Below are 21832 nucleotides of genomic sequence, written 5' to 3' on the forward strand. Positions count from 1 at the left end.
CTGAAAGAAGCAGCTTATGCTAGTACATTTCTAGAAGTGACGTCCAATGCCGACAAAGGGAATTTAAAGGCACTGCTAATCGTTGACCAGGTAAAGAACTACAGAAAGAAAAAGCCACAATGGTCAGAAACAATGCTGCGACATAGCATCATACTCCGAAATTTGTCAGCGAAGGCGTATGAGTACTTGCGCTCCGAAGACCTGCTGAGGTTGCCCTGCAACAAGACCCTGCAAAAATACATTGGCGCGGTTTCCGGAGAAGTTGGCTTTACTCATCTAGTTCGTTGCCACCTGGAAACAGAAATATTAGCGCTTGAAACACCACAGTCAAAAGTTTGTTCACTCATCATAGACGAAATGAGAATTCGCCAGAAACTACAATATCACAAACAAAGAGACGCGTTCATTGGCGACGTCAACATGGGTGCGGAGCTGCAACACGTCCCAAACTCTCAGAATGAGTGCCTGCAAACTCGGTCCTCTGCTTTTTGCTCTGTGGGCTCCACAGTCGCTACAAGATACCTGTCGGGTATTTCTTCACAAAGGGGTGCACAGGGGAGCAACTAGCAGAAGTCATGCGCCATGTTATCCAGAAAACTTCGGAGATCAGCTTCGATGTCGTCCGCGCTGTCACTGACAATCACAAGATAAATGTGACAGCGATGCAAATTTTGTGTGATGGAGTCCTGCGCATACGTGCTCCGCACCCTGCAGATCTCACTAAGCATATCTTTCTGGCGTTTGATCAGAGCCATATAATTAAAAATGTGAGATCGCAGTTTCTGGGAAAAGACTTCGGCGAAGAAAGAGATATCATCAAAGTACCTAATAATGGTGCACAAAATGCAGAACTTAACAGTAAAGCCAATCAGGTTCCTCACGCGAAAGCACCTCTACCCGTCCAATATTTAAAAGATGAGCGTGAAACTAGCCGCGCAGTTGCTGTCGGCCGCAGTAATGGGCGCCCTCAAATATTTGAAAGACCAAGCAGGGCACACTGCGGACAGTTTGCATCGGCAGGGCCTTACAACCCACTTTCTGGAAGCGATGCAGAAATGGTTTACTCTAATGGACATAAGCAATCGCCAGCAGTGCATTCATTGTAACAACGATGATTGCCATCTGTTCAGTGCTGTGGATGACCCGAGGCTCGAATGGCTGGAACACGCTTTCGTCACGTACATAGAAAATCTGAGGGATGCCAGCAAGACTGAAAACTTCTTCAGCAAAGAAACGTGTTGAGCTCTGATATTCACAACGCAATCAAATGTTGCTTGCATCTGCCATCTGCTGACTGAGAAGCAATTTAGCTTTGTTCTTACCCGCAAGATGTTGAGTGAACCTATCGAGGCAATGTTTCGATTCTTGCAGCTTAGTGCTGGATGTGATGATGCCCTAGACGTCAGGAGCATAATATGCGGTCTCGAAAAAATGTTGAAAACAGGCATCATAGCCGGTTCCAGTGGCAGCAATGTGCAGAGTTCGGCAAGTTTCACATCAAAGCAGCTTCTTCCAATTCAGCATGAGCGCCACATGACCGGAGGCACTGCCGAGCGCATTTGAACATAGCAGCAATGAGTCTAAGAGTACTGTTTGTCAGACAGACCACTTGTCTCGAAGCCCGTCGTTGCCAGCGTGGCCATGATGGGAGGTTTCATTGTTTGAGCTGTAAGCGAGCGCATTCCCTGTGCTGACTGTGTTGCAATGCTTCAGGCACCAAAGAGCAGTGCTCCCGCTCATGGCCTCATCACTCACCAGGATCGCAGCGGCCTTTTCTACCCGACGCAGGAGCTTGTCAAAGTTCTTATAGGTCTTTGCAGGTTTGTGGACTGCATACTCTCTCGGCGACGGTCAGTCCAGAAGCCTCATGAAGTATGCATGCAGAGGACAGTGCAAGAGCTCATGAGCCTGCCCGTCTTGACCTGTGGCAACACCGATTCAGACCACCGCAAGGGCCTGTTGGAACTCATCGCAAGAAAGCTCATTAAGCCACTTTTTGCAAACTATGCGCAAACAAAAACCAACACGAATGCTGTCAAGTTTCTTGAGAAAGAGCCCCTGTCGAGAAAACTATTAAAATTGTAGTGCATTTGTTGTGTAGCAGTATACGAGGCGCCGTGCCACACTTTTAATCACCAACATCTTTCTGCATCAAAGTGCGTGGAATCATCATCTGCTTGTGATGAACCAGAATAGAATGTCTCACATGAACTATATTAACGTGTGCTTTTTGTGACAAGCAGGTGCGAGTAATGTGGTCGAGTTTCGAGCACTGCTCAGCTAGCGCTGCGCTCTGCTTAGGAACGATTTTTGGGCCGTGCATTAAATTGTGATATCACAACTGGGTGATTATGTGCACTTAGTGTTATTTTCTTCGTTTTGTGTTTCGTTCAACCTACCCTGAATCAATGTATACACGCGCTGTGTATATGTTCTATCTTTCATTTCTTCTTCTCCACAGGCTTAAGCGCGCTATTATTTGAGTAAATATGATTCCTGACACCTTAGGAAACAGAACAGCGCGAAGCACATGCTCCAAGCTCTTAACTATTGGAGAGCTTTAGAATAGGGGCCCCAATAGTTCGGGGCCCCAAAGAGCTTTGCGGGTGTTAGCGTTGGGGCACACAGGAGTGAAGAGTTTTAGAATAGGGCTTTGCGTATGCGGATGGAGTCTTGCGCTGACAGCGCCACTACGGCGTCAGAGAAAAGCTATCAAAATAATTAAATAAGATATACCATTTTATTATAGGAATAGTAATTTTGACTTTCATGTATTCGCATTTAATTACAATTTAGAGGTTATTCTGTAAGCAGCAAACAATTAGTTGCGCTTAGTTTTGAACAAACCAACTTTACGTGCCTTCACCAGCCAAGCTTAGCCGTGTTAGCAGTGAGAATTTTATGAGCCATAAAATCCACAATCGAATTCGGAATCAGCGGCGTCTAATGAATCAATCTTCATAACACACGCTAGTTGATAGAAAGCGATAACCGCAGTCTCTTCTCCCAGCTTGCGAACTTTACTGGTTACCATGAATCGAACCCAGTTTGGTGCTAGATTAGAGCCGTCGCTTTGATGGGTGCTGCCATGTTTGCTCACGCAAAGCTTTTGGGGCCACTATTTGGGCTCCCGCTTAATCGGTGAAATATTGTTCCCAATGCAAAACCCAAACGCAGTTTGCGTCTCGCGCATGCGCAGTGGCCTCGACGCTGTTTCTTTGGGGCCCCTATTCTAAAACTAACTTCGCACAAAATTTTGCTGCAAAGCAGCTGGGTTTCAGCGTGCATGCATTTTTGAAGACGTAAAATGGATATATCCGCCACCCCCAGACCACGTGCGCTCTGTTGACAGGCGGTCAGCTTTTCCGCAACACCCTCGAACATAGCGGTGGCGCGATGGGCAATCCCGACTGCTGCACTCTATAGCACAAGACTTTCATTTGAGGGATTGCCAGCCGTTTGTGCGCAGGTGCAAGTAAGGGCGGGCGTGAGACATAAAATCTGGGGGCTTTCGCTCCTTGAATATATGACCATGCCTAGGTACTACGGAGGAGGTTTCTTAGCGTGTGCTGGCATTGTGGAATGTTGTCAAGTTTGTTTACGCTCTACCGCTGGCTGCCCGCGCGGTGAGGCAGCGGGCACGGACGCCTCATTTAGTGATCGCTGTGTCTGGAGGGGCAAGGTTCTCACTGGTCGTGGCTCGCTTTTTTCGTCGCGACAATAGGTTGAATATTTTATAAGCACTGCTCCAGGAGGGCACATGTAACCAGCAAATGGAGGCCTCAGGAGAGCACCTGAGGTTATAATAAAGCAGGCGGCGCAGGATCTCCAGGGCAGCCAAGGGATAGCGGGGGGGTCAAAGCTGGAAGCAGGGCAGCCCGTGGGTTTTGGCCATGAAGGCTGAAGCGTGCGAGGGGGTGTTCGCATAAAAAATTGGCTGTCTGCGATGGTGGACAGTCGATCTTATACACCCCTGGCACGTGCAGGCCTCGTCAAGCCCCAACCCACGGACCAGTCCGGGTTCTAGCTTTGGTGTCCCCGTTGCCACTTTGGTGTCCTGAAGGCGCCACCAATCATGCGAAATAATGACACATTGTTACAGTGAGTAAAAAACATGATTGAATAAATATAATTACTTCCATATAATTACGTCCAAATATAATTACTTGTGACACTATGTTCAGCACTACCACGCCCTGCGACTTCTGCAACACCAGTCAGAACTTTGCCTCTGAAGGTGCGTCGGACAGATTTTCTCTCATGCCTGTGGTGCTGGCGCTGAGTCACTCATCCTCATATATCGAATTCTGGTCACTGGTGGCCTTTTAGCCACTTGCATTCAATGACGGTTGCTAAGGTGCTCTGCCTTCTAGATTTCCAATATATGCAGCCCGGGCTCTACTACAGTCGCTACAGTTCCCACAGAAACATCTGTGATGTTATTTACAAGGTACATCGCCGTAAGGCGTGAGAAAGCTATGATCCGCCACAACTGACCTAGCACGGGCGCCGCAGGTGCGAGACAGTCTGTCTGACACAACGGCTGCCAAATGGGCCGTCAGTGTCCGCTGCTTCACCTATTTTGCCGCGACGGCAGCCAGTGTCTGAGCATAAACAAACTCGACCCCACTCCGCAATGCCAGCATGCCTAGGCAGAGTTGTATATTCAAGGAGCAAAAGCCCCCAGATTTTCTCTTGTGCCCGGTCTTACTCACGCCTGCGCACAAACGGTTTGCATCTGCAAAGACGCGCAACAGCACGCGCCCGGTGGGCTCACTCATAGACGCCTTGGCAGGCACCACTTAATACTTTGCTGTTGACAGTGTTTCAAAATGCTGCAGAAGTAGATCGCTGCAGAAGTAGCGGCCAAATGAAGACGCTGCTGAGGTTGATCGCGCAAGCGCTGATGTTGCCCCTCTCCCGACTTCAACCGAAGCTATAGCTGCTTTGGCCCTTCTACGCCACTACTGTGGCACAATAGAGGGCACCGGCCTATCGCTTGTGGATCATTTAGACTATGGTGAGGACTCCGTGTTTAAACATGCGGCTGCTAATAAAGAGCAAGCTACACTGCTGCAGTACTCTCAGCCAAATAAATAAATACTTTGTGTGAAGCTTCAAGTGTGCCACGATTGGGGATCCTTGTTAAGAGCATGCGTTCGGTTGCGCTGCGCGCAATTGACCTAGAAGACTGCGTCGACTTCGCACGGCTGATGAAGTCGGTGTGGCGTGGGCCAATTGCGCATGGCGCAACTGAACGCGTGCTCCAAACGATCCCCGATCATGTCTTTGGTTCATTGATTAATTTGGATTTTTTGGGAGGAGTTTTTGACGTGTGTGTGTGTATATATATATATATATATATATATATATATATATATATATATATTGCAATGAGGCTTATTGTCATTCGCAACATTGTGGAACGCTAGGTATATAAAGGCACTGCAAGGGCTGTCCGTAGGACGGAGCTCGCTCACGATCACGGCACGGTCCTTCGTCTTCCTCTTTAGTTGGCACATACACAGGGGTGCGTCTGCTTCACTACAATGCCCCGGGAGCAAAGCATAGCCATCTTGGCAACTCGGGGCGCGGAGAAGGTGAGTGGGTCGTAATACGGTTTCAGGCAGTTGACAATTACTGTCTCTCGCCCACGACGACGCAGGTCTGGTGTCACTGTGAGCGGCTCAACAATGTAGTTGACCGATGAAGTGGCCTCGATGATACGGTATGGACCGTGATAACGCGCCAGGAGTTTGGAAGAAAAGCCAGGAATGTGATCTGGTATCCAAAGTCTTGTCTTGTCTTCTGATCGTAAGTCTCACTAATCAGGGCACATGCCAGCTGATGGCATTCTTCAGCATCTTTGGTGACTTCGGAAAGCGGAGTATACTCTGTAGTGTCAGGTTGGTACGGCAGTATGGTGTTCAAAGGGCATGAAGGCTCACGGCCATACACAAGGAAAAAGGGGGAAAAGCCGGTGGTTGCTTGCGTCGCGGTGTTGTATGCGAACGTAACAAAGGGGAGTACGGTGTCGCTGTTGGAGTGGTCGGATGAAGTATACATCCGCAACATGTTGCTAAGTGTGCGATTGAACCGCTCGGTCAGACCGTTGATTTGGGGATGGTATGCGGTCGATTTGCAGTGAATTATCCTGCACTCAGCGAGGAGGGCTTGGATGCCCGCCGACAGGAAGACACTGCCCCTATCACTCAGTAGTTCTCGGGGAGCACCGTGGCGAAGAACAAAATTGCGAAGGATGAAAAAAACCAACGTCATGGGCGGTTGCTGCTGGCTGCAATCTCAGCGTAGCGAGTAAGATGATCTATGCTGACAATAATCCACCGATTTCCACACCCGCTGCATGGAAGCGGGCCGTAGAGGTCGATGCCGACGTGGTCGAACGAATGAGACTGGCATGGTTAGCGGCTGCAACGGTCCTGTGAAACGCTGGGTAGGCGTTTTGCCTTGTTGGCATGTAGTACAAGACTGAATGTACTTTTGCACAAAGTTGTACATGCCTCGCCAATAATAGCGCTGACGCAACCTTGTGCAAGTTTTGAGGACGCTGGAATTAGCGCTTAGGGGATCAATGTGAAAAGACGCGCAGATGTCAGAGCGCATATGACGAGGTATAGCAAGGAGCCATTTCCGACCATCAGGCATGTAGTTGCAACGATATAGAATGTTGTCCCGCACGTAAAAGTGGGTTGCTTGGTGACGCAGTGCTCGTGTCGAAGGGACATCAGACGGAGCGGCGAGGTAGTCAAGTAACATTACAAGTGTTGGTTTCTTGCGCTGCTCGGGGAGCATGTCAATGATGGTCAACGGTGACAAGGTGGATGAGGAAGCGGACAAAGACGCCAAGTCAGGCGTCAGTGGGGAGCGAGAGAGCGCATCAGTGTCTGAGTGCTTGCGACCGGAGCAGTACATGACGCGAAGCGCCCAACGACCCAAGTGTCCCCACGGGTTTTTCAAGGAAGAAAGCCAACAAAGTGCATGGTGGTCAGTAACTACACTGAAAGAACGGCCGTAAAGGTATGGGCGAAACTTGCTTAGTGCCCAGATAATCGCTAGGCACTCCTTTTCTGTGACGAAGTAATTTAATTCTGCTTTCTTTAGAGTGCGACTCGTATAAGCAACGACATATTCATCATAGCCAGCTTTCCGTTGCGCTAAGACCGCACCAAGGCCAACTCCGCTGGCATCAGTATGAACTTCCATGGGGGCATCAGGGTCATAGTGGTGAAAAATCGGTGGTGAGGTCAACAAGTGGTGCAACTGCTGAAATGCTGCATCACATTCAGGTGACCACGCTGCTACAGTCGAACCCGTTTACATCGAATTATTCTATATATCGAACAATTTCTGGACACGGTATAGTTACAATGAGTATATATAGCAAAAATTACGCTTACATCGAACAAAAAAAGCAGCGACTCCCGATATATCAAACGTCAAGCGGCAGAAAGTGCCCCCGGAAGTTGGCTTTCCCTCACAGTGGCGGGAAAACCCGGTGGCACGGCTCCATCCAACCGCTCTCCCTACCGTGACCGCCCTGCCTCGGACGAGCCGTCGACACCCCCCTGCAAAAAATGATCCTGGCCCGCCCGCAGCGCTTGTTCAGACAGCCAATCAGAGGCTCTTGTGCCCTCGTCCTGCAAGATGGTGGAAGTCCGAGTTGTCTCGCTGCTTTTCTGGTTCATTGTGTGTGCGCCTTGTAAGCCTTCTCCCGCAGTATTGCCGTGATGAAGTGGCAGAATTTGCCTTTCGTCGTGAAGCTCGAAATCATAAATAGGATCGAACGCAGTGAGAAGTCGGATGTTTCTGCAGCGTACAAGATTCCTAGGAGCACTCTCAGCACAATCTTGAAGGGGGAAATTACGGCTAAAGCGGCCGAACTCTCGACCCGGTGCCCGTGGCGCCCGACGCGTACGCAGGGCCGTGTGCGAGTGGTTCATCCGAAATTGCTTCAGCCATGCCGACTTTCGCATGCTCGGTGATGACTAAATTCTGATAAATGCGACGAAGCCATTGCCGATGTTGCCGAAGTTCGGAGCGAGCTGTCAGAATTTCCGGAAGCTGTTGACGAATCAACAGCGGACAAGTTTGTGAGCACAAATGATGGTGTCGCGGCCACAGGAGAGCCCGAAAACGAAGACTACATTGCCGACATCGTACCGAGCACAAGTGAAAGTGGGCACAATGAGGAAAGCAACGACGATCCTTGGCCCACATTCTCCGAAGTGATTGGTGCGGTCGCACTAGTCGGTGCTTCTGCGCGAATGTGGAAGGTTGCAGCCTCAGTTGCTCCGACGCTGACAATGTGGAAAAGTGCGTGCGTCGCAGGCACCGAAATTACCCAAGCAGAAGAAAATGCAGGACTACTTTGTGCGAAACTAAGCTAGTTTCCCCAATAAAGTGATTTTATAAATAGTGTGTGCTTTTATGACATCCAATTATTTAGCAGGCTTATATCGAATTATGCTCTATATCGAACTGATAGGCGTTTTCTTGCGAGTTCGATATAGCCGGGTTCGACTGTATGCTGTTACTGGCGGAAAGTAAACTTCTTGAGGGCGTCATGATGGATGCGAAATTGCGTACAAAGCGATGAAAATAGGAACATAAGCTAATAAGACTTCTGAGGGTTTTGGTAGACGTGGGCGTTATGAGGTCTGCAACGGCGCGGAGCTTGTCTGGGTCCGGGAGGACGCTGTCTTTTGAGATAACGTGACCCAAGATGGTTAGCTTGCTTGCAGCAAAACGGAATTTCTTGAGGTTAAGCTGTAGGCTGGCAAATGCGAGACAGGTCAGAATGTCATGCAGGTGAGAGTGAGGTGTGTCAGAAAATAGGTTGTGAAGACGACGATGTTGTCGAGGTAACATAAACAGGTCTTCCATTTGTGGCCGCGAAGGATAGTGTCGATCATACGCTCAAAAGTAGCAGGCGCGTTGCACAACCTGAAGGGCATGACGTTAAACTCGTAGAGGCCATCGGGTGTAACGAATGCGGTTTTTGGAAGGTCAGGTTCGGCCACTGGAACTTGCCAGTACCCAGAGCGCAGATCCAAGGAAGTGAAATATTCTGCGCCTTGTAAACAGTCGAGAGCGTCATCGATATGAGGCCGTGGATAAAGGTCTTTTCTCGTTATCTTGTTTAGGCGTCTGTAGTCGACACAAAAGCTAATGGAGCCATCTTTTTTTCTTACCAATATGACAGGTGAAGACCAAAGACTTTGAGACGGACGGATGACTACGTTTGAGCATGTTGTCCACTTGCTCCGTGATGATTTTGCGCTCTTTGGCGGAGACACGATACAGGCGCTGTCGCAAGGGGGAGTGGGAACTGATGTCAATGGTGTGAGAAACACTGGTGGCACGGCCCAGTGACGTCTGATGACAGTCGAAGGAAGAGAGAAACTTGTTAAGGAGAGCAAGAAGTTGGTGGCGATGAAATGGGGAAAGAGCAGGATCGATGGTGTTTCAAAACCCACTGAAGGTGATGAGTCCGAAACCGAAGTGATGGCGTCAACGTAACGGAGGGAGTCTGTAGGAACATTGAGATCGTCAACGTAGTCGACTGCCTGGAAGTACCCTACGGTCTCTCCAAGCAGTAGGCTGATCGGGTACTGGTAGTAGTAGTTGGTGACCAGCATCGCAGTTGACCCAGATGTTATAGTGAGTACGGCAAATGGAAGAACAATGCCCTTACACTGAGCAAACACATCGGACAGCATGAACACTACAGTGGCGTCAGATGTGGCATCAGACGACAGGACAACAGCCATCGTCGACTCTGGGAATGGTTGTGTCGGCATCTACAATGAGTTTGTCGGCAAAGTGAGGAGAGCTGGTAAGCAGCGATTCACATAGTGGTAAAAGTGACACTTCTGCATGCGAACAGTCAATGACAGCATGATGACGTGACAGGAAATCCCAACCAGGGATAAGGTCGTGAGAGCACGATGGTAGCACGAAGCACTCGATTATGTACAGAACGTCGTTGATGGCGATATGGGCCATGCATACAGCTGAAGAGGGAATTCGCTGCGCGCTGGCAGTGGCGAGCACCAGGCGAGAGGAAGCTGTAGTTCTCTTGAATGACGGAAATGGCTGCTCCGGTATCGACTAGTGCCACTGCGGGTACTCCCTCTAGAAAAACTGTAATAACATTTTGCGGTCAAGATTGAGGTCTTGAGAACGTCTATGTATTTGCAGCTCTTGCCTCAGGAACTGCACCAGTCAGTTTCCCTCTTCAGTGGGAGCTCGGCGACGCAGGGGCGAAATCAAATGCTGACGACGGGAAGGGAAACGCAGAGTTTCCGACCGGCGATCAGTGTCAGGAAGTCGCGGTGAAAATGGAGGCGGGGCGGCGCATTGTGGTGCGTATCTGGGTGTGTCAAAGGTGGTATGTGTAGTTGGGGCGCGGCGGTGACAGAAGCGGGCCACATGGCCAGCAATGCCGCAGGCAAAGCAGATAGGCCGGTTGTCTTGAGTGCGCCACGTCTCGTTGAGACGAAAGAACTGTGGTGACGGTCGGGCAATTGGAAATGAAGCCGGATGCATGGGCGATGGAAAGGAAGCTGTCGGCGCAGGTGGCTGTGCAACCACGGCTGCGTAACTGAGTGGCAGCGACGTAGGGTGAGTAGCAAAGTCTGTATGGGGCAGCGGCACACTCAGGATTGGGTGGGGGGGGGGGGGGTTGTAGGAGCTACAGGAAGCGCTTCAGATATCAGAGTCTGGATGGCTTGCTGCAGCGTTGGAGGCAAAGCTGCTATAGGTGCATCGCTGTGAGGCAGCAACGAGAGCTGCCTGGTCACCTCTTCACGAATAAAATGTTTGATATGCTGTGAGAGGGTCAAGTTGGTCATGTCGGTAGAAACCGCGATGCTCGAGATGGAATCGGCGTGCTGAATGTTCTGGCGGGTGATGGAACATTGGCGCCGCAGCTCGCCAAAGCTCTGGCAGAGGTTAATGACAAATACGGTAGTTGGGCTTTTGGCCAGCAACATCTGGAATGCGCTGTCCTCTATGCCCTTGAGGATATGTTTGATCTTGTCATCCTCTGACATGCTGGGATTTACCCCTTTGCACAAATCTAGAACATCCTCGATGTAGCTGGGGAATGTCTCTCCAGGCTGCTGTGTGCGCTGGCGTAGACGCTGTTCAGCGCGTAGCTTATGCACAGCTGGGCGATCAAACACTTCGGCAAAAAGAGTCTTAAACACGGACCAGCTTGTAAAGTCAGATTCATGGTTGAAGAACCAAAGTTTGGCTATGTCGGCGAGGTGTAAAGGCACGCGGGTCAGCTTAGACTGGTCATCCCATTTGTTATGAGCACTTACACGTTGATACGATGACAGCCAGTCTTCCACGTTATGTTCGGCGGTCCCACTGAAAATGGGTGGGTCGCGTTGACGAGGGACGCCGGTGCAGGTGACAGTGGCAGCCAGTGGTGCAGGCAACGAGGTGGCGGGATCAGGCATAGTGCAGGGCGATCTTGTTGGCAGGGTTCGAGTGCGGAGCTCCAGGATGAAGCGCAGGATCTCAGCAACCTCCACCAAATGCAACGAGGTGTATTCTCGTTCACAACGTTGTGGAACGCTAGGTATATAAAGCACTGCAAGGGCTGTCTGTAGCACGGAGCTCGCTCACGATCACGGCACAGTCCTTCGTCTTCCTCTTTAGTTGGCACATACACAGGGGTGCGTCTGCTTCATTACAATATATATATATATATATATATATATATATATATATATATATATATATATATATATATATAGTTCTTTCTTCAGTTTCTTTAAAGCAGGATTGCGTATAGTACATTCATGTTTGTTTGAAATATCAGCCAAATATGCTGAAGGGATTGTAATTAATAATAATTTCATGAGTACAACCTGATGCGTGTACTGTTCCGCCGTTTCATGAATTTGTTTCATGAATTCATGAATTTCATGACATGTTGACCCAGGTCACGTGAACCAGGCTGCAGCCCCGATCACCGTCTGGCGTCCTGCCCACCGGTGCCGGTCAGTCTGTGCGAGTCGCCACCGCCTATTTTGGCACCTCCTCCCTGTCGACGTGTGGATCCTGTGGCTCCACCCATCTCGGTCGGCCTCAATCCTGAAAGTCCGGCCTTTCACCCGGATGAGCCCTGGTGCAACCCCTCTCCACCAAGCCGGGTGAGACACGTTGCTGCTACAGAGGGGCCTCGGCAGCAAAAAACTGGCTGCTGTATTGGGAGACCGTGATTAGTGAATCATTCTTTCTGGTGCCCACAGGTTTAGATGCCGTGTCGCGTTTCTGTGAGGTATGCCACTGTGGCTGAATATGGGTGCACAATGCATTCATTGCCGAAATTCGCTGCTCCTGTCGTATCATGATGGACCTTTTCATCTTGCTGACTCACCAAAGCCTTCCCTAAATCGATTCCCGGAGTGCATGGGATTTGCATAATATATTATCAGTGAGCAGCAGCTTGCGCCTCATCATTGAGGCGTGAAACCGACCGCCCCAACCATGCCAATGTTTACTCGGCAATAGAGCAAATGACAGGGACGACATTCCAAACCCTGGGTAGGCACGCAAAGAAATACTTCACATTAAAATAAACAACTTGAGTGACCTTTTAAATCCCTTAGCTCAGTGACTGTGAACAGCACTTTTGAGCTCCAAATTCCTCAAATAAGGTTTAGGCTCTTACAAGATTTCGAGAACACCCCACTGCTGATCATACCGGAAAACATTGACCGAACCCTATTGTGCAAGTGCAGCAGAATGTGCATACCTCTGGAGTGAAGGAAGAGCGTGCTGCAGTGCATGTGCATTAAGGTTTCCAATGCCGCACCTCGATGAACGCTGTTGTATGGGGCATGAGCTGAGCTCAATGGGGAAACCACCAGTGTTTGTGTGCACTCACTACAGGTACAGTACTCAGTACAGCACTTGCTTGCGCAAAGCTGCTGTTGCGTTGCTGCATTGTTGTTAGAATCCCTGGCTCGAAACTGCAACATTGTTAGTTTGATCCTACCTGCTTGAATATCTTTTTCGTGCCATGCCAGAAATGAAGCAGAATGTAACAATCTGCTTGTTTCCTAGCTCACAACAGCTGTTCGCAGTAAAATGCCATAGCTCCAGTTGCAGCAGTATAAGTGGGATGGGGGAACTGAATACTTGCTTGTGTGGCCAGTTCCACTTAGCACTGCTTTATTCAGTGGAGGCCAGCAGTATCCCGTGAGTGTTGTTCGCCTTTGCTGCGGAATCAGGTATTCATGGGTAACTGTGTGGGGAGGCATTCCTCGGTGGCTGACCCTGTCCTAATCTCCAAATTCCCAAACTCCATTACCCCAAATAGGCCGATGCACCATCCCTCTTTTAAAAAGGTGTTTCATCATCATCATCATAGCCAAGTGGCTGTGGAGCATGCGTGTGTTTTCTTTAATTAAAGGGTCCCTGAAACGGTTCGGACAAATTTTGAAGACCTGTAGGGTACAGCTACAGTAAAACATTTGCATCACAATTTAAGTAAAGCATCTCATATTAAAATAGCTCCAGACTATTACAAATTACCCTCCTCCCTAGCCATGCTTTTTCTTTCTCCTCAACGCATTTGCTGAGGGATCAGGACTAAGCTCTGCCTTCACTGGCTCTACGTCATGATGTCACGTCATGTCGTCTACTTCCGTTTGTCTTGGAGCCAGCCTGCAAAGCCTCTCCAACCTCTCCGCTAGCTGCCTGGCCATCGATTCCCAGCGAGAGCTGTCCAAGCAGTGTGCATTGTGAGCGTTCTGTCGTAGCGTCAGGCGTGTCCAGTATTCTGGTATAAGCACAGTTGAGCTGGGTGTTTTGACGGATGGCTGGAGGCATAAACTAAAGCTCCTCCATTGCTGTGATGGAGCTTTAGCATAGACGTACATGAGTAGCTTGATCGGTATGTATGGTCCAGCCACCTGGTGGCGCAGAGCTTAACCAGCCAAATACAGAGCTAATATTGCTGTAACCAAGTGTAAAACATTTGAAACACTTAAAAAGATAACATGTTTAAGATTACGCTCCTGCCAAAAATTTACACTAGCAGCAAAGTAGAATACACTTGGCTACTGCTATATCAGCTCTGTTTGGTTGAGCTTTGTGCCTCCAGATGGCTGCACCATGCAGGAAGTTCATGTTTGCGTTTCCACTAATCACCCAGTTCACTTGCGCTTGCATGGCATCGAGCACAAGGGGCTCTGCAGTGCACGTGACATGGCACCGAATACGTTGAATTTTCGAAAAATCGAGTTAGGGATATTGGTGATAATATCGGTGATTGCGCGCACCCTAGAAAGCATGGATGTAACGAAGGAATGAAATTCCCCTTGAAATCCCCATAGAGATTGATATTGCAGTGCATGAAATAATAGATATAACAAAGTAATTTTGCCTCCACCCTTCAACTTCGTTATAATCAAGTTTTATTGTACGTTTATTGTGACAGTTTGATCATGTAAGCGCTTATTGATCGGCACAACTTTTTTACTAAAGCAGAAATGGCATCTGCTAGATTGTGTGTGCCGTGCATGAGCATAAGACGATCTGCAATGCACTGGTCTGGCTGCCACCCAGCACACCACCTCCAAAGCACAGAAGGCTGGTGCTCAAACCCTTCACGCATCTTTGCATTTGTACTCTTTGTGATGCGTGTAATGCTGCATTTTGTTCCACTTCTCATACTCCGTTATTATTTACCGTATGCTTGTCACAAGTGTGGTACATGCTAGACTTGGAAGGATCAGATTTAAGCATTGAAAGGGAATATCTCTGTGACCTGCATTTTTGCAGGGGACGTTATCCTGCTCATCAACACTGGAGATTACTCACAACAAATGATTGAGGACCTGAACCTGGCAGTATCTAAGTTCATCGTTCAGCATTAGGATACAAAAAATTAAGTTTAATAGTCTGGCATGCAAAGCAGTCTGTGATTGGCGGTCAGTCGCTTGAAGTGCAGTGAAGGATGCATGTTTGTCTCGTTTAATATAAGAACAGTGCAAGGGACAGGGACACACTGTGCTGTATGTGTCTTTCTTCGTTTGTCCTTCTCTCTCACACTGTTCTTATTTTAAACATAAACTACCAACATGCCCAGGTCTCTACCTTTCATTGTTAATCTAGGACAGGAAGTTGCAGGGGGGACCCCGGTCATGAGAAAAAATCTAACATTGTATCATAAGCGTGGTTCTGAATATAACCCAATGTGCTATGGGAAGTTGGTAATGCACATATGGAAACGAACTTGATCAACAGTGATTGATCGAGGGAAGTACCAGCCTCAAAGCGGTTTTAAACAAGGGCACTTGTTGCAGCAACTGTGCTGAAACGTTGACTCCACGCTGAGTGTTTGCTCGTTCACCCACCCTTGATAAATTCTAGTCCCCCTTCATCCTCTGGCCTACTTGGACAAAAAGAACTTGCATTATTATCTGTGTTGGCTGGGTCCACATGTGATCGGGACTCTGGTGTTTGCTTCCACCCGTAGATGGTGTTACATCACAGCTTGGCACTTTCACAATTAGTAAGTACAATTCTCACCTGCACTCAATGCAGCGTTGGATCTCGTAATTTGGTTTTGTTGCAGTGCGAACAACTCATTCCACCAAAGCAAAGCCAACCTAAGCTAGAATTTAAAATTAATTGTCCAAAAATTTCCTATGTATCTCTGCTTAAGGTTTTCTGGTGAAATTATGTAGAGTTCTTGGTTTTAATTATTTAACCTAGCCTGTGTGGTTGCCTTCTCAAAATATTCAACGAAGAAGTAAAAGCTGTAAGCTTGTATACTTACCTTTTGTTGCACATAAAAGTTCATTTGTGAGAGCCTGAAACGCTTGCTTGACATGCTGTGGTTGCTCTGTGAGTATGTATTAAATTCTGCTGTTCAACACATTGTGCGTTTTGTTTCCGGCCTAGGCAGCTGCATTCTGGTGAGGGTGGAATGTAAAAATTGATGTTCTAAGCTTTGGGTACACCAGGTGGTCAAAATTAGTCCAGAGGCCTCTTATTACACACCATCTCTCATAGAACCCGTGTTGCGTTGTGACGTGTCACTTATATCATTCTCTAAATGAATGACTGCTTGTAGGAATTTAAGTAAGGGAAGCTGCTTTACCTGTAAATAAAAATTTTTGTAAAGTTTCTGGGTTGGTTCATATATGAAAAAATATAAATTCATTTTTAATTTCTCATAATGTGTGTTGAGGGGTGGGTTGCCCACATGTACAAAATGTATACATATTAGATTGCTTTATAAGTGGGTGCAGGTGGCATTTATTTATTTATATATATTTTTTGAGGCCTTAAGTTTTTTGTTCTGCAGTTTGTTAATTTCTTAGTTGTCTGACAAACTTAGTTTCATCTGTATTGTATTTATGGGAACTTGCACTTCCAAAATACATTCACTATCGTCAGTGTAACGATTTCTCTGAGGTGCATAAGTGAAACATCACTTGTGCATGCTTTTGAGCGTGAAGAAATATGTGCTTGTCATTTCCATATGAAGCCAACAGATAATGAAGCCAAGAAAAGCATAGGGGGAGTTATTTGTAGTTTTAAGTGCAGTAATGATACGTGGTATGTTTAAGCAATACGTCAAGTAGTATGGAATGCCGTCAGTCGAAGGGATGTTCCACATCTGCCACCATGGTCATGAGTGGCGCTGGCTAACACTGCCCGGGTTATATCTTGCACCCATACATGAATACCCAATAATGTGGATGAGGGAACAGCCACCACCGTAGCACAGTTGGTAGTGCAACACGTTGTAATGCGGAAGTTGTGGGTTTTGCTCCAACCAGTGGCAAGTTGCTTTAAAGCGCAGCTCGTAGGCGTCCATTCCTGCGGCGAGCGTTGTCGTCCCTCAGCGTCCTCATAACCATGCGAACGAGCACAGCGAAGGACGAAAGAGTGAATGCAGACGGCGATAGCAAAGAGAGCGCGGAGAGGAAAGCAAAGGAGGAGGGTGCAGCGGAACCATGAGGCAGAAAACAGAGGAGGAGGGTACGGTGAAAGCATGAAAAGAAAAGCATAGTGCCCGCAAGACAGGCTTTGCGGCGACAATGGCTACAAGGTGGCGCCAGAGTAGCGCGTGTCCTCCGTTCAACAATGACGCCACCGATACCATATATGAAAACAAAGCTTTGCTGCATGAGGTGAGGTCTGTCTGTGGCGGCTTCTGTGAATCGCGCCCGCGCATCACCCATGCGCTGCCTCTCGTGATCTCCTGATTAGTGAGGCAGTCGCGCTACACTTTGCTCAATTTGCAACGTGCCGCACGAGACAGATTGTCTACACTAATATATCGCGAAATGAAACACGTATACAATTGCGCTCAAATTTTGCATTAAGGGAGTATCATAATCATTGGTGAATTCTTTCCATCCACTTCAGTTTACTTTTAGCTAATCATTTCAACATTTCAATTATAAACAACAAATAATGTTCCTTATGCATTCAGTGGCTTCATTATCTGTTGACTACATATGGTTGCGACTAACAAAATCTAGCCCCTTGCTCCCCCTTCTCGTTCAGTGCTTGTCATTTGTCTTGTCTGAAGGTACTCGGGCAGTTTTTAGTTAGCCTTGGTGGTGGCTGAAGCTTGTTTCACCATGCTGTTCAGAAATGTTTTGCATTGCTGTAAAATTCTGTAAGGTAATTGTGAATTCTTTTTTGCAGAATCGGTTGAGTATTATTCTCCAAAGGGACAGTTTGTGGATATATTATGTCTGAAGTACTGTTAGCTACATTGATATCGGTTTTGGAACACTCTTTTATTTATTTGTCTGTTTGTTTTGTATTTATTAAAATGACTACTTTTGTCCTAAGGGAAGGAGTGTTTTTCTGTGTACGTAATTATAGAAAGCAGCTGTTACCAAATACAGTCGAATCTCGATAATTCGAACTCTAAAGGGCCCGAAAATTTGTTGAAACTTCGAATTAAAGGAAGCTAATTGAATGGAGGAATTGCCTGCAGTGGCGCATGTGCACTGAGCTAACACATGAGTGGGAAGTTCCACAAGATTTATTCACACGTATTTACAAATTACAGTCAATGTCCGATTTTTTTTACTCCCTAGGGGCTGCGAAAATGTCCGAAAAGTCAGGCAGTCTGAAAAAAATGAATGCATCCCTTTTACTGCATCCCCAAGGGCTCAAACGCCACAGGCACGTCTGAAGTAGCTCCAAAGGACTGCCAGTACACACCATGTCCCGTACAATTGCCCCTTCCACCTTTTGGTATCCTTCGCCGCGTAACAGTGCTGTATTGAGGCGAAGCTGACTTTCGGTAACCGGCATCGTGCAACGCGCCATACTTTGCGCGCTCCGGAGCCATTGATGAGAATTACGAAAGCGGAGTCGGCGCCAGTGGCATAGCTAGGTCGTCTGGCACCCGGGGCCCATAGGTATTCTGTCACCCCCCCCCCCCCCCCCCCCCGGGTGTAGTCGAGGAAGGCGAGGATATCAACAATTTCCTGGTGTCTTCAGACATCAGACATATATGACACCCCCCCCCCCCCCCTCTAGCCCCTTGCACCCGGGGCCCACGGCCCCCCGGTCCCCCCCGTTGCTACGCCACTGGTCGGCGCCATTGCTAACAGCGCCGTAGTGTTCTATGAAAAACACGGCATCGAGTAGCAAGACGCTTGGTAGCGAATGTCAAAACAGCTAGGCCTAGCGTAGCCGCGGTGTGGCTACGGCTGCCTGCGGATCTATGTGCGAGAGCGCCGACTCGAAGCGGCGAGATAATCAAACTGACGTCGGTGGTGGCTTCAATTAAGGCCGTTTCGCTCCTGCGGTCATGACAAAAATCCGGAAAATCGGATGCCGAAGGTTTTTTTCGTCCGAAATTTTAGAAGTTTCTATAAATCAACTCTATGGTGTACATGGCGGTATTGGGGATCTGGAAAATCGGTCGTTGACTGTATAGGACACTCTTACTAACAGAAGTAATCGGTGATGCCTGCCTGCACACGACTGCACACAAATTTCCACCACATTTTTTTCTTCGCGCGTGGCGTTGAGGGGTTCTCTTTTAAGCTCTTCCTCTATGGCAGGGTCAGACAAATGCTAGTCGGAGGCGCTGCCGCGTGATTTGGCGCGCTGCCGAGAGCATTGTGAGAACGTCATATGTTCGAATTAACCGTCGCAAGTGCTTGCGTGTTCGAATTACCGGGCGCTTTTGCCCATTGGGATACACGTAAATTTGATAGGACCACAGCGTCAGTTTGAATAAGCCGAAAGTTCGAATTAAGCATGTTTGAATTAACGAGATTCGACTGTAGCAAATTAAGCAGCATTCTTAGACTAAGAGTTTGCAAAGTATAACATGTAGGCATGAGGTCGAGTCTATCTGATGATTAACATTCCGCTATATATCTAAACAGGGCAATAGAACTTCAGGGCCAGTAGGCATTCCTTGTTTGTGTGCAAGCGAGAAGACCATATCCAAATGAAAAAAAAACAAACAAAAGAGAACATTAATCTGAATGCAAACCTGCTTGCAATGGGCTACTCTGCTTGCATGCTTGTACCTGCTGTTTACTCTAGTGTTTTTATCGATGTGGATTTGTGTACACTGTACATTTAGATCATTCTGTGCATTGGTGGGCTCAATTGATGCATTCATGTCCAGTCTAAATTAGGTAGAGTAAGGGTACGAATTTGTTCCGTTGATGCTGAATCAAATTCAGAGCAAATTCAGAGCACTGTTTTGAGTTTGACTAATACATTGTATCTAAAATATCCTCGTGCTCGTAGTACATTATGTCATTGTCTTTCTTGGTCTTCTCTCTTGATTTGCAGGAGGATGATGATGACTGGGGCTCTAGCCATGGGTCCTGTGACAGCTCTACCTCGAGTCATCATCCAACTCGACCGTGAGTGCATTGTCTCACTGACTACAGGGGGCATCTCACTGGTGTAGCAGATTGGCAACTCTGTTTTTTGAGGCTATGTCATTGCTCTCCTCTCTCTGCAGTGCAAATTTAAGTGCAGTCAGTTACCCTGGCTATGATTTTTTAAGTGATTTTAAGTGGATTTAAGTAAGGTAGTTCTCTCATGGGAATGGCATCTCCCCTGTTATGTGGATCGAATGTTATGCTTCCAGCTGGTGCAGAATGGAAATGCTCTGAACACAGTGCAGCCATGTAGAGGTTCAGAAAGTGGACAGCACATTCCCTGTAGGTATATTAAACATCCTACAAAAGTTTACTAGAGGCCACTCTGGTGCTGCAATTGTTCAGCTACTGCGGGGACAATGGGTAGTACATGTTCATGCTTGTGGCTTCAGATGTTGTTGTGGTATTATTTTATACACTTTGCCTTTCTTTCCAAGCACTTGAAATCTGGCAAGACAATAAGTCTCTGTGACATGCATAATCATTGCGAATGGTTGCATTTATACAGAAATATTTTGTTGAAAATGATCAATTTGTAAAACTGTTTCATTCCAAACGAATGAAACTTATACCAGTCCATGTAGTGCTGCTCACCATTGTATACTTGAAGAAAAGAGCGCTACGAAGACGCGGACTAAAAGAGGAACATGTACGACGGACAAGGCACTATATTGAACTTGTGAAGACAGGAAAGAGCCCAATCTAGAAGAAATCTGAAGCAGCAGAAGCTTGATGCAAAACCAACTCGCCCACATCAAGCTTCTGCTGCTCACCATTGCCATGCTGGCCGAACCCTACCATACTTTTAGCTCCTGTAGGCCAGTTTCCTCTGGTAATTTTTCTAGGAAGCTCAGTGGTCTTAAAAATGCCAATGGAAATTGCGCAAGATGTAAGGTGACAGTGATGTTACATGATCTTCCAGACTGTGCCATGAAACTCCTTTCTCAAGCATGAAAATTCAGTTTCAGGTGCTGTTCCTGAGCAAGTCATCAAAAAAATTTATCCTCAATTCCCAAACTTCATTTTTGTAAATTTATTTTCACAATTGCACCTCAGTGTGGAGTTATGTGGACCATGCCATGCTGAGATGCTTATTTTGTGTGTGTGTGTGTGTGTGTGTGTGTGTGTGTGTGTCTGTGCGTGCGTGTGTACATGAAATGAGGCACTCTTGTTGGTTTACATCATGTCATGTCGTGCAAGTCTGGCATTTGTGGTGTTTTGTTGGGCCTCTTGAGGAGGTCATAAGCAAAACTGTTTTCAAAGCTAGCACTGTCATTCGTTCCTCTGTTTATCATGGATGCAGTTGCCCATCTGAGGAGGATCCCCTGGTGCCCTTTGACCCTCCTTTAGTCTCCAAGTATGGACCCATCTCCCGCTGTGCGCGAACCCTTGTTAGAGGTCCTGCCCCCATCCAGGTAAGACTGCATTGCCTAATGTGAGAATTCTCTGCCATTTTGGTGCACTTATTTGGTAGTGTCTATATGATATCTGCAAACTCTCCCAAATTTGTCATAATTTACGAAATTTGACTTGTTCTACTATTTTACAAAAATATAGTCAAGTTTTATGAAAAATAAGTTGTCCCAAAATGGTTTTGCTCGTTGGTCTATAACCTTGCTAGTAGGCTTGCATGAATATCAATTTCTTTGGTAGTAAGCGAAGTCGAAGTGAATAGTAATTAGTGTCGAATAATTCTGAGATTAATAGCCCGAATAGTTGTAGAATTTGCATAAAATCTTGACACAAGTGCCAGATGTTGACAATTGTAAAAAAGTTGGCCCTTTACTTGCAAAAAAGGAAATTGGTTCATCTCTGGGGTTGGTTTAATTTCAGTATGCTATTTTTGATATATTTTCATGTGAAAATGCAAGTTCAACATTTTTTGCAACTGCAGCAAC

At 47.3% G+C, this 21832-nt stretch overlaps 1 protein-coding gene across 7 annotated transcripts in view; it reads left to right on the forward strand.

Moving 5' to 3' along the window:
• The window catches only part of roq (RING finger and CCCH-type zinc finger domain-containing protein roquin), a 150859-nt gene that overhangs the window by 74488 nt on the left and 54539 nt on the right, over positions 1-21832 (forward strand). For 6 of the 7 annotated variants that reach the window (XM_055063858.2, XM_055063860.2, XM_055063861.2 and 3 more), the window contains 4 exons: positions 11978-12188; positions 15524-15559; positions 19840-19913; positions 21238-21349. In XM_055063858.2, the coding sequence (XP_054919833.1) occupies positions 11978-12188; positions 15524-15559; positions 19840-19913; positions 21238-21349 (433 nt within the window). The remainder of the gene's footprint in view (positions 1-11977; positions 12189-15523; positions 15560-19839; positions 19914-21237; positions 21350-21832) is intronic. The other variant, XM_055063862.2, reaches the window with a different exon arrangement.

The sequence above is a fragment of the Dermacentor andersoni genome, chromosome 1 (assembly GCF_023375885.2).
Source record: "Dermacentor andersoni chromosome 1, qqDerAnde1_hic_scaffold, whole genome shotgun sequence".
In the NCBI taxonomy this organism is placed as follows: Eukaryota; Metazoa; Arthropoda; class Arachnida; order Ixodida; family Ixodidae; genus Dermacentor; species Dermacentor andersoni.